Genomic DNA, 12548 nt, shown 5'->3' with positions numbered 1-12548 from the left:
GGAGGCACTACTTGGAAGTGTTCAGGGGTCAGGGCTGCGGGGACGCCTTCCATCCAGCGCACTCAACCCTCACCGGGAGTGCAACTCACTTGGGAGAGGGGGCTTTCAAGGCTGCCAGCTCCCAACGTCTCAGCCATTTTGATCCCACACTCGGTCTGGGGTGGGAGCCGGGCACGTTTCAGTAAACACTGCTTGGGCCTGAGGCTGGGGGTGGGTGGGGACGGCACTAGCGGCTGACACAGACTGCTTCCAGGGCCGGGCCTGCTCTAATAGCACAGGGCCTTATGCACCTCACCCTCGGCAGAACTGACTGAGCGACGGGTTGTTATGGTCAGCCCCGTTTTAAAAGTGAGGAAACAAAGCCCAACGGGTTCAAGGTCACATAACCAGTAAGTGGTGCAGCTGGAATCCAGGCCCCAGAGACCTGGTTGAAGCCCGCACTCTCAACCGTGACCCCCTCGCCGCCCACCCCACGGTTGCAGAGGAGCCAGGGGTGGGTCCTGGCCCAGATCCCGCATCTCCTCTGGGCAGGAAAATGAGAAAGCCCCTAAGAGTGGGGAAACTGAGGGCAGAGGCGCCACAGGCCAGATGGGAGGCCGAGAGGCTCCTGGTCCCCTCCCTGCCTCCCTCCCTTCCCTAAGGGCAGCCCTGACCACCCCCCTGCTGAGCTGTCACCCTTCCCCTGCTAAGTGATGCAGAGTCTTAAATGCTGATCACAAGGAGGCAATTAAGTCCAATTAGGGAGGGAGAGCTAATTAGTGCTCAGCTTCCCACAGCCTCTGGGCACCCCCCAGGGTTTGGGGAACCTGCTATCCTCCCCTCAACACCAGGGGAGGAGGCTGCTGCCCCTACTGAGCACAGCAAGAATTCAAACTCCCTCTGTGCTCTCCTGAGGCTTGAGTCAGGTACTGTGCTTGTCCCCAGCCTCTGCTCCTCAGGCCAGCTCTGTGTCCCGGCCCCATGGGACACGACTCGCCTTCCGTAATGACCAGGCACATTCACGGCACCCCGTAATCCGTAAGTGCCCACCTGTGATCTCATCCAGCCCTGGGGGTGGGTTAGCCCTGGGTCCGAGACGACACAGTCCAACTCGCTCCCAGACACTGACACCCCTGACCTTCAATGTGGCCTTTGTAATGGTCTCACCTCCATCATCCTGATGTAACACCTTAGACGGGTGGCGCAAGGTCACCCCAGCTAATCTGCCCTCTCTCCCTCGGTTCATCCATCCGCCTGACTCCGTTCTGAGAACCCAGTGCCGTATTCAAGAATATTCTTCCTGGGATCAATCACAGAACGTAGAGTCGGGAGTTAGGGGATCTAGCTTTCTCTTCCATCAATTCCCTCCGTGACCTTGGGAAACCTGCCTTCCTTCTATGGGCCTCGGTTTCTCTTCTGCAAGGCGAGGCCTGGATTGGAGGAGTCCCAAGGCCCTTCCAACCTCGGAGCCTCCGCTGCAGGTGGAGAAATGGGGACGGGCGGGGCTTCCCCCTTGCGTGCCATCAGGGCCTGAGGGGGGCAGGAGAGGATACCCCTTTCATACTGAAATTGTGGGGGCCCCATGGCTTAACAAAAATGAAACTGTCCTCCCAGCGACAGAAAGGCCGGGGACTCCCAGGCTCTTGCAGGGGCCCCGAGAGTAGAAGGGGGGGGCGGGTGTGATACCCTCCCAACTCTCTTTTGTCCCCGGGACCAGGGAACAGAGAAAGTGACGGGAGACGCTGGCTGGACGAGACCGGGGACTGCTTCCTTGGGCTTGGAGGAGAGAGAGGGAGACAGGATGGCCGGTCTCTGGCCCACATCCGGCCTAGCACTGTGCCAGCCTCCCTCCCTATCAGTGCTGGGCTCACACAGGGCAGGGCAGGCGCGGGGGGAGAGGGGGAGGCCGAGGGAGCTGGAGGGCCCCTCCCGTCTCGTCCTGGGTCTCAGCCGCACTCTAACTCCCAATCCCTGTTCTTCATCTGCTCTCCAGGGCTTCACGGCCACGGTCAGCCTCACACTCGCCTGGGTTCCAATCCCGGCTGTGCTGCTCACGTCTTACCCACGTCATCCTGGCCGGGGCGACTGTTTGCTTTTCTCTAAAATGGGGGAACAGTAATTCCAGAGGGCCGCTGTGACCATCAGTGAGCTGTGCAAGTGCAGTGAGGGGCAGGGCCTCAGTTCCCCACCTGGCACCTTCGAGAACACAGGCCCACGTTGGGGAGCGTGCGCTGAGCACCGAGGAGAAGCCACAGGGCATCCGGGCTGCAGCAGCCGGTCCCTCCGAAACCCTCCCTTTCCTGTGGTGAATCACTGCTCACAGGCCTGGGGACCCGGGAGTCCCCGGCTCGCCACAAACACTACCATTGCCATAGAAACCGGGCCTCCCCTTCCTCTCCCTGATTGATTTCACCACATTGTCCCCCCCACGCTGCGTCTGGTTCCTGGATCTCAGCTTTTGACTCACCCATCGAATGGCCTCTCATTTCACATCCCCACCGCGTGGTCCGTGCCCCGAACCCCTCAGCCAGGCCCCCTTCCCCAGCATCTCCTCCCCCTTCCCACCAAGTTAGGCTGGACACCCCTGCGGAAATATCTGTCCCTGAGCCCCGCCCGCCCACCAGCCTGGGCTCCTCCGCCGGGGCAGGGAGGTGGCCCTGGGCAGAGCCCCGCGGACGCTGGCGCCACCTGCTGGCCTCCCGACGGTGCGCTGTGTCCCCCGGGCATGCACCGTCCTCTCCCCCGTGTGCTCCTCCACCGGTGTTGCCCCCGCGCCAAGGGCCTGTGCCCGCGAGGACCGCAGGCGTGCAGGAAGCGCCCCGAGGGGCATCGAGCCGGCCCCCCCACCCCCCGGCTGTGCTCTGGAGCCGGCCTCCGGGAGGAAGGGATGGCTAAGGTGAGCCCAGAGCATTTATGGAGCACCTTTCTGTGCACCAGACGCCATGGGAGTTTACACACCTCTTCCACTGATCACACGACAATCCTGGGAGGTAATTGCTGCTATTATCTTCATTTTATAGATGGGGAAACAGGTTGAGAGAGAGAAGGAATGTGCAGAGGCCCTGCAGGCGGGAGGCACCTGCGGCCCAGCTCGGGGACGGCCACACCCGGCTTCCGCGGGGACAGCTGGGCAGAAAGGGGGCCGGAAGTGGGTGACAGGGGAGGCAACTGCAGGCAGGGGGTCACTGGCCTGTGACACAGGAGGAGTGGTGGCAGGGGAGACGGGAAAGGGGCGGGGGGGGGGGTACACGTTTGGAGGAGGAGGGTGGGACCAGCAGAGTCAGAGGTCAAGCAAGAGCAGAACGGAGCCTGGACGCGGCCCCTGCGTCGAGGCAGCCGTGGTGAGGTCAGCGCAGGTGGGAAGGCGGGCCACACACACAGGGACCTGGCACAGTGTGTTGTCGGGGCCTGCGCCCAGCAGCCGCCCTTAAATCGTCTGCCAAGGCTGCCGGGCAGAGCCACAGGGGGTCGTCCGGCCGGAGGGGCAGGGAGGCGCCCTAGAACGCTGGCAACAAGGGCCCCGGGCAGCCCGGGTGCAAGTGTCCAGATCCCCGGACTGGATCTAGGAGGTAAGTGGAGGTGCCGGGGTGGGGCGGGAGCAGCCTCACACCCCCCACCCCCCCAGGCAGGGCGCCCTTGTGCAAGGACGGGACTCCAGAGTGGCAGGGAGGCGCTCTGGCCCAAGCCGGCCGCCCGCGGTGGGGAGCCCGCGGTGGCTCGCACCTGCTAGTGAGGGCCTGCCGTCCACACCGCAGTCGGCCACAGCGACAGAGTTCACGCCATGGGAGCCGGCAACTGCCACAGACGCAGGCTCTTCCTCCCCTTGGTTGTTAAACGTACAGGCGCGTCCTTGTTCCCTTGTTCCACGCTCTCGCCCCCACTTCACAGAAAACGGACTGACGCCCAGAGATAGAGACTGACTTGTTCGGTATCACGAAGTAACGCTCTTCCTTTTATTCACTCAACAAATCTTTACTGTGTGTGCCCCCCACCCCCCACGCTAGGTCTGGAGACGCACGTCCTGTCCCGGGGTGGGGGCGGGGGGCTTCCATCTGCGCGGCCCCCAGAACGCGCCCTATGTGCCATGGGCAGCGCGCTGCTGCGGTAACTAAGTGCTGACGAGGGGTACGGACTGGGGGCCACGGCTGGCTCAGGAGGAGCACCGAAGCGGTCAGGACGGCTGACCGGGACACGGCTCCTCAGCTCAGCTCTGACGGACGAGGGGGAGGTCGCCACAGGGGTGGGGGAGACGGGGCCCCAGGCACATGGAGCAGCAGCCGCGGAGGCCTCGGGGGAGGCCAGGGGCCTGGCGGGAGCACACAACCCGCTGATGCTTGGCACTCTCAGCCTACCATGTGCGCGACTCCTTTTTCCAGCAGTGACCGAGGGGGTTAAGTGATCAGGGGTCCCTTCTGAGCCAGCGTCTGAAGCCACGCGGGCGAGTCAGTGCCACGACTGAGCTCCTGCTGTGTGTGAGCTCCAGACAACGTGGCAGAGAGGAGAGGTTGGCGACAGCACGTGCCGAAGCCCGTGTGGACAGCACGCCCTTGGAGATCAGATGGGGGGCTGTGAGGGCCCCAGTGTGGGGGGTGGGGCTGGGTATGGAGGGTGGCAGCTCACATGGAGAAGCAGAGGGACAAGCTGAACACTTGGTGGCAGGGTGGCGGGGAGTATGGCTGTGTGTGCCCGGCATCCGAACAGCAGACATTGAGAAGCTACCGTGCGCCAGGCACTGGGCCCGGGGCTGGGAACCAGGTGTGGGCTAGGGCGTCCGTGCCCTCAGTGAGCGCCCGGTGGCCTGGGGAGCCGTTATAATACAGAGTGTGACGGATGAGGGAGCGCCAAACGGCTGGGAGATTTCCCAGGGAAGGTGACCCTGCGTTCGAGTCCTGCAAGATGCGCCAGTGCTGGGCTGTGAGGGATCACAGTGGCTCAGCGCCGCTGGGGGACGGATGGGCAGAACACCCCTGAGGCAAGGCCGGTCTGTGGCTGGAGCGGAGAATGGGGGGCAGGCAGGGCCAGATCGTGAAGGGCATTCTAAACACACAGAGGGGTTTGGTCTTGGACCTAATGGCCCTGGGGAGCTACTGCAGGCTTTAAAGAAGGAGAGTTTCATGATCAGATTCGCTTTTGAAACGATCTCTCTGGANTTGGGCAGGAGGGTGGCAGCAGGGCCAGGAAGTCAGTGGGCTTGGGAAACATGCAGAGGTGAGGCTGGAAGGTCTGGCGGATGCACTGGACGGAGGAAGTCCGCGGAAGGCGGGGATCACAGCCGGCTCCAGATTTCCGGCTTGAACTGGCGGAGGGGCAGGAGGGGCCCGCGGTGGCAGGACCAGTCCCAACAATCCAGGACTCCTGGCTCCCAGCCGGCACCTGTTTCCCCCGTGGGGGCTGCCAGGAGGAGGCACGGGGGACGTGGGGGCGGTGGGGGCTGGGCCCAGGCAGCAGGACCGCGATGGCTAACGCGTCGGGTGTCGATTACGTGCAGTTAACTTCTCGAGACACAACCACCTCTTCCGAAGGGGCCGCCTCACCCCTTTCGGCCCCACCTCCTGCCTGACATGATGCACCTATTTGCTGTCTGTCTCCCTCCCCCGCAGAGCATCAGCCCCGCGAGGGTGAGGACCCCATCGGGCTTGTTCAGCACTGTGTCCCCAGTGCCCAGAAACTGCCTGGGGCAGCCAGTGGTCGGTGTATATTAACCAGATTAAAAATAAATCAACTCCCTGGGGGGCGTGGGGGTTCAGTCGGTTAAGCGTCTGACTTTGGCTCAGGTCATGATCTCAGGGTTTGTGAGTTCGAGCCCCGCGTCGGGCTCTGTGCCGACAGCTCAGAGCCTGGAGCCTGTTTCAGATTCTGTGTCTCCCCCTCTCTCTGCCCCTCCCTTGCTCACAGTCTGTTTCTCTCTTAAAAATAAATAAAATTTTAAAAATTAACTTAATTAATTAATTACATTAAATAAAAATTAACTCCTTGGGGCGCCTGGGTGGCTCAATCGTGTAGGCGTCTGACTCTTGATTTCAGCTCAGGTCATGATCTCACGGTCGTGAGTTCAAGCCCCTCTTTAGGTTCTGCGCTGACGGTGTGGAGCCTGCTTGAGAGTCTCTCCCTCTCCCCCTCTCTCTCTGTCCCTCCCTCCTGCCCTCTCTCTCAAAAATAAATAAATAAAATTACAAAACCCTCATTAGGTACGAATTACTATTATTACTCCCCTTCAGACCCACGTAGGATGGACTCAAAGGCCAGTTTCCTTAGCCTGTTCCCGGAAGGTGTCTCCCAGGGACCCAGGAGGGCAGGTGGGCACGAAGCCAGTTTGATGAGCAGCTGGAGGGTCTCAGGGCGGCCTGAGGAGCCGGTGCCACCAGCCCCGGCCACCTGGGTTTGTGCCTTGAGTCAGGAACAGACTGGTCTCCCCCGTGTTGGGTGCCCCGTCAGGAAAGGGCGAAGTGGAGGCTCCCGATGGCACCTGGGGAGGCAGGGCTGGGCGCCGAGGCCCCCCCCCCCCNCCCCGGGCCCCCCCCCCCCCCCAGGGCGGGCAGGGGGCACGGGGGCCTGGAGCGCCTCCCGGCAGCCGCCCGCAGCGCCACCTTGTGGTCAAAGTTCAAAGACGCTTCTGCTCCGCCTGTGGGCCCCGCAAGGTGAGGCGAGCTGGCTTTCCCTTCACATTAACCTCCCTCATCTTTCAGGGACTCCAGATCGTCTTCATCCAGGAAGCCTCTCCCACTTCTCCAGCTTCCATGAGCGCTCCCTGCTCAGCCCCCCAGCTCACTGTGTCGCCGCTTCACCTCGGGGGTCCTACGCTCTGGGGTCAGAGGGCTCCAGCTCTGAACACCGGGGGCTCCACTTACCAGCTGTGTGACCCAAATAAGTTATTTAACCTCTCTGAGCCTTAGGTCCCTAAGGTTAAGCAGAGGCGGCGTTTCCAGCCCCACAGTTGTGAAGAGGATTAAATGAGATGGAGTCTGGAAAGGCCGAGAGCCCAGCAGCAAACAGGCAGTCAGGAAATGGCAAGTCCCTTCCCGCCCCTCTCTCTGACTTCCTCTTCCCTTTCCTAAAAAAGAGAGCGTGACGGAGCAGAAGGCACGAGACAGTCATGGGACCGGGGTCTCCTCCGCAAAATGAGGCCATCAGACAACTGGCGGACGTCTCCGAATCCTCAGTGATCGATTCCTTGATTCATTCATTCATTCCACTTCCATCCCACCTGTGACACTCTACACGATGAGTACGTCTTTCGTGTCCCTTCACTCATCTGTGCCAGACTGTGTCCAACCCCGTTAGTACGCAGCACGGTGCCCGGCATGGAGAGGGCACCGCAAAAGTCCCTCCTCCATCACCTACCGAGGGCATGCTTATTGCCTCCCCTCCCCCAGCCCCAAGAGAGCAGCCAGCCCAGCCTGGCACCAGGGGCCCCTCCCCCGCCCTCTCCCCAGCCCGAAACCAGAGCTGGCGCCACTGGGTGAGGAATCTGGGGACCAACTGTCACAGCTCCGGTATCACCCGCCTCCCGGACGCCGGGGTCCGGCCCTGAGTCCCAGAGGGGCCCTGTCAGCCAGCTGTCCTGGGGGGCCCTGGCTCCACCCCAGCCCCCCTGAGCTGCTCTCCCTAGGGAAATCAGAGAGTGCAGGCGACCTGGTGGGGGGTGCCGGAGTGGGCGCTGGGGAAGGGCAGGGGCCGCCGTTAGAGGCCAGTCCACAACAGCGGAAGGACCCGTCGTGGCCTCCTCTCTCCTCCACCGCCATGGCCTTCCAAGGCCCAGAGACCATTCTGCCCTCACACGTCATCCTGTTGGGCCGTGTCCTCTGAGTCTTGTTTTCTGTGTCTCGCTGAGGCCAAAGATCAAATCTGATATTTCTTTTGTGTGTCCTACAGAATTTTACTTAATACGTTCTCACTGATGGACATTAATGAGTTAGTTGTTCCAGCAACAGAGAGAAAACTGTTGAGCTCTCAGCAGGAAACATGGTGTTTAGACAGCAAGGTGGCCTTCCCGGGAGGGAGGGGAATCAGGAGAACATGGAGACCCCGTAACGCATAGGAGAAGAGGCTCCTCCGACGAGGACAGATGGAGACGACGAGGGAGGTGGCTGAGGGGACCTCCGTACAGGCCAGCCCACGCACGGGGGCAGCCTCCTGGGTCTCCTCCCCTCCAGGGGCTCCGGAGCCGGGGCACGGGAGGGGCACGAGCCAGGTACGCGCCGCATCCCTCGGTACTCGGACAGGTGGTGATAAAAGGTGCCCAGGTTTGCTCAGAAAAGAGAAGGGAGGTGCCCAGGTGGCTCAGTTGGTTAAGTGTGTGACTCCTGATTTCAGCTCAGGCCACAACCTCACGGTTCACGAGTTGGAGCCCCACATCGGGCTCCACACAGCGCAGAGTCCGCTTGGGATTCTCTCTCTCTCTCCCTCTCTCTCTGCCACCCCCCCTCCACCGGCACTCCCCATCTCTGTCTCAAAATGAATAAATGTACTTTAAAAAAGGAAAGGAAAGGAGAGGAGAGGAAAGGAGAGGAGAGGAGAGGAGAGGAGAGGAGAGGAGAGGAAAGGAAAGGAAAGGAAAGGAAAGGAAAGGAAAGGAAAGGGACACAGCTCGTCCTTTCCCACACGGACGAGCGCAGTCTGGAGCACTGCACCCCATTCCTGTCCTGAGCGGCCACACGAACCCCGCTTTCCTGCCATGCTCCAGAGCCAGGCCTGTGGACACGCACGGGGACGCACACAGCTACACGTGCTCCGAGCCACGCACTGCACACGCAGCCAACTGGACAGCTCGGCGGGGGCCTTTGTTCCTCGGGCCCGAGGCTAGGAGACTGGCCCGAGGGTGCACCGGCCGCAGAGACAGAGCTCACTTGCCTGCCAGGACTCGACAGGAATTATTTTTGAAGTTATCTGCTGGTTGTTTGGGATCATCTTTTTCCTACAAGGCCAGATCTAGAACCGCGAGTGACGCGCAGTGGGTCAGGATCTCCTCCTGGCCCTGGCACATCCTAAGAACTCAAGAAGAAGTAGTTGGCTGAAAGAATGAATGAAAATTAATGAATGAAGAGCGCGAGCTGGCCAAAGTCCACCGCAAGGAGGGAACGACAGGGCAGAACGCTAACATTGACTGAACACTTAAGATGAGTCAGACACTGGGGCGCCCGGGGGGCTCAGCCGGTTGAGCGTCCGACTTTGGCTCAGGTCATGATCTCGCAGTTCGTGAGTTCTAGCCCCACGTCGGGCTTTGCGCTGACAGCTCAAATCCTGGAGCCTGCTTCAGAGTCTGTGTCTCCCTCTCTCTCTCTCTCTCTCTCTGCCCTTCCCCTGCTCATGCTCTGTCTCGGTCTCTCTCTCAAAAATAAACATTAAAAAAATTCATAAAGAAAAAAGATGAGTAAGGCACTGTGCTAGGAACTTGGCTTCCCATTTCAGAGACAAGGAAACCGAGGCCCGGCGGTAAACGATTGCTCAGGCAGCAGCTTGCCTCCAGAGGCCCGCTCCTTCCTCTCACACCCTGAAACTTCGAATGTGCAGTTAACTCTGCACCCCCTCACTGAGCTTCTGCTCTGGGCGGGGCTGTGTGCTGGGCACTGGGGGGCCAAGGTGGGGGACAGTGACAAAGAGGAAAGGCAGTCCTGTCCTTCAAGGCCCTGGAGTGGAGACGTATGCCATCCACACACCTTTCTGGTCTTAAACAGACAGTGAGGGGTGGGGTGGGGTGGGCACAGCCATCTATTTTCAAGCAAAACTGTTTAAGGCCTTCGGCCTTAATTCTGGATCCGGCAGGCAGGCGGAGAGAGGAAGGGGAGGGCCCTTGGACAGAGACCTAACTGGGCCAACGCAAGTGTCAGGGGAGGAGAGGAATCCCCTGAACAAAGGAGGCCATCAGCCTCCGGGAGCCAGAGGAGGACTCATGGAAACCCCGCCCCATGGAGCCTGGCCTCTCTGTCACCTGGGCAGGCTGGTGGTCCCCACTGTTGGGGGGCACACCCCATATGATCTGCAGGCACACGCTCCTGCGCGTGACCCAAGTGCCACTCACACAGGCACCCTGTCCTCCAGACGCGCACGTTCACGGTTGTCTGGAGTCTCAGTGGGGCCCCTCGGACTGCCGCGTGCATTCACACACCCATGGGTCTTTGTCGGCTGGGCTCGGTGGGTCCAGCGGGGACCCCCACCTCCCCTATCCAGCTCCTTCATCTGCCCCCCCCCCCACTCACACACACCTCTTTTCTGCCCTTTGTTTTCCACCCTGACCAAATCCCCAGGGCTTCGTTGGTCATTAGCCTCCTGCGTTAATTAGCTTAGTGGGGAAGAAAGTGGAAGCAGGGCAAATTCAGGGGTGGCTGTCAAGGGGGCCTCTCGTGTCAGTGGGGACAGGAAGGCTCAGAGCAGCTGGTGACAAAAATGCCTGGCACACAATAAGTCCTATGCAAGCGTTTGCTATTTCTATTAATGTGAAAACCAGTCACCTGGTCACCGAGTAGGAGCCTTCCCCCGCGAGAGGGCCTCCCCGGCCCAGCAGCACAGGCGGCCGATCCATGATCCTGGGCCAGAAGGAGAGGGGACCAGAGCCCCCCTCCCCACTTCCTCAGCCACTCAAGCCCTAAAGCCTGCTGTTAAAGTTCTGTTCAATCCCCAAGGCGGGGGGCACCGACTCGGGCGCTCTGGGGGTGCCTGGCCATGGCTCCCCTCCCCTAGATCTTCCAGGACCAAGAGCCTGGCCATGGGCCACCCCTTCCTGAGACCCTCCACTCTGGCCCCCAGGCTCTCACTACTCAAATCTCCTCTTTCCAAGAATCAACTGAGGGAACTGGGCTCCACAGGTCAGCCCTCAAGGCCTCACAGCGGCAGTTCTGTGAGGTCTATCTGTCCATCCGCTCCCCGCCTCCAGGCAGGACTCTGCCTCACAAACCCGTCCAGATTCTTGGTTTCCAAGGCCCTGCAGAAAAGACCCCTTCCCACCGCAGCCTGCCCACCCGTTCTTATGAAACTATTCTGGGAAGTTCCTCTTCAAGTCCCACCTCATGGCTTCCTCTCTCCTCTTGGGAACGGCCCAGGCGTAAAAAGGGAGACCAAAGAAATGCGGGCGTCAGGGAGGGAAAGGGCCGCAGCGCACCCCGACACGCCCCAACTGCCTCGGAAGTCCCCCGCTGTCCAATTCATGCCTTACAAACTTATTTTTACTTTCACCGAACGTCCAGAGTCCAAGGAGCTGAATTAACGGGCCCTGGGGGGCGGCGGGGGGCGGGGGACGGACAAGTGGAATGACGGTGGAGGCCGAGAACAGACCACCCCCAAGGCGTCTGCGGGGCCCCGAGCGGACCCCGTCTCTCCTCCCTCCTCGGGTCGCGCGAAGCCCGGGGCTCTCCCCGGAAACTGAAGTCACACCTCGCCTTCAAGACTTCGCCGGCCTCCCCGCTCGCCCTCGCCCTCGCCCTCGCCCNGCAGACGCCCCAGCCCCCCGCCTCCCCCAAAGGGGCCAGCGACGCCAAGCTCTGCGCTCTCTACAAAGAGGCCGAGCTGCGCCTGAAGGGCAGCAGCAACACTACCGAGTGTGTCCCCGTGCCCACCTCCGAGCACGTGGCCGAGATCGTGGGCAGGCAAGGTAAGCGGGCGCCGGGACCGCGGCGACGGCCTGGAGCGGGGGGCACCCCATCCCAGCACGGAAAGTTCATTTCCTCTCTCCTTGCCCGCCTCTGGCTCTGTCCCTTCTCCACAAAGGGGGACCCGCCCCCTACCCCGATTTCCAAGTGCCGCAAAGTTCCCTGCCACCCCCAGTCGGGACTGTTCTTCAGATCCTTCCTTCCGAGGGCTCTGCCTTTAGACAAAGAAATACCCTCTCACGGAGAGAGGGAAAAGGGAGGGGGGTCGGTCTCCCAATCCTGGGAGGCTGTCCGGAGGGGATGTCCACTGCTGGCCAGAAAAACTGGAGGAATGTGCAAAGAGTTGCTCAGAAGCCCCTGGCCCGGGATCTGCTAGTGGGCTGGGGAGGGGGCGCCCCGGGGACCCCCTACAGCTGGAGTTACAGACTTTGGGGGAGACCTGGCCCGGGAAGCCAGACTGAGTATCTGTCTCTTTGTTGGGCTGAGTGCAGGAATGGAAGGGGGTGTGGCTCATGGGAGGGTCCCAGCCCAGGGGAGTCGTGGGGAGGGGGGCTGCTGGGAGGAGGGAGCCCTGTGGTCACCTACACACCAAAGTTGAACGATCTGTGGGGTTTGGGAAGGGGTGCCTCCAACGAAGCGCCGCGTCCTGGCGTGGACCTGTCCTCATCCCTCTCAGGCTTTTGTTCTGGGCTGGCCACGGCCAGGGGCCGGAGGCCTGGAGAGGGGTCTCTGGTGGTGTGAGAGCAGGACCGCGCAGGAGGGGGCCTGCTGGGGGGTGAGAAACCTCCCGGCGGAGGTTTCGTTGGAGGGCGTGTGCCTGGGTGTGTTGTTGGGGTGGGGGGTGTAGAATTAATCCAGTGTGGTGTGTCTGATACCACACCCTCCTCGCTCCAGCATCCCTGGGCGGGTGGGGGTGGGAGTGTTGGTGAGGGTCCAGATTGAGCAGACGGGATCTTGGGGACCCTTCCCTCTCCCGGTTTCCCAAAC

The 12548-nt window shown here is 61.4% G+C and overlaps 2 protein-coding genes across 2 annotated transcripts in view; both read left to right on the top strand.

Moving 5' to 3' along the window:
• The window catches only part of RIT1 (Ras like without CAAX 1), a 245244-nt gene that overhangs the window by 85879 nt on the left and 146817 nt on the right, over window positions 1–12548 (top strand). The gene's annotated exons all lie outside the window — the stretch shown is intronic.
• Window positions 1–12548, top strand: part of MEX3A (mex-3 RNA binding family member A) — a 17647-nt gene that overhangs the window by 1415 nt on the left and 3684 nt on the right. The window contains exons 2-5 of the mRNA XM_077764065.1: window positions 2759–2875; window positions 6510–6617; window positions 10657–10781; window positions 11315–11563. Of these exons, the coding sequence (XP_077620191.1) occupies window positions 2759–2875; window positions 6510–6617; window positions 10657–10781; window positions 11315–11563 (599 nt within the window). The remainder of the gene's footprint in view (window positions 1–2758; window positions 2876–6509; window positions 6618–10656; window positions 10782–11314; window positions 11564–12548) is intronic.

Source organism: Crocuta crocuta, unplaced genomic scaffold (genome assembly GCF_008692635.1).
Source record: "Crocuta crocuta isolate KB4526 unplaced genomic scaffold, BGI_CrCroc_1.0 scaffold528, whole genome shotgun sequence".
NCBI lineage: Eukaryota > Metazoa > Chordata > Mammalia > Carnivora > Hyaenidae > Crocuta > Crocuta crocuta.
Note: the sequence above shows the minus strand (reverse complement) of the source record. Positions and strands in the feature narration are given on the sequence as shown.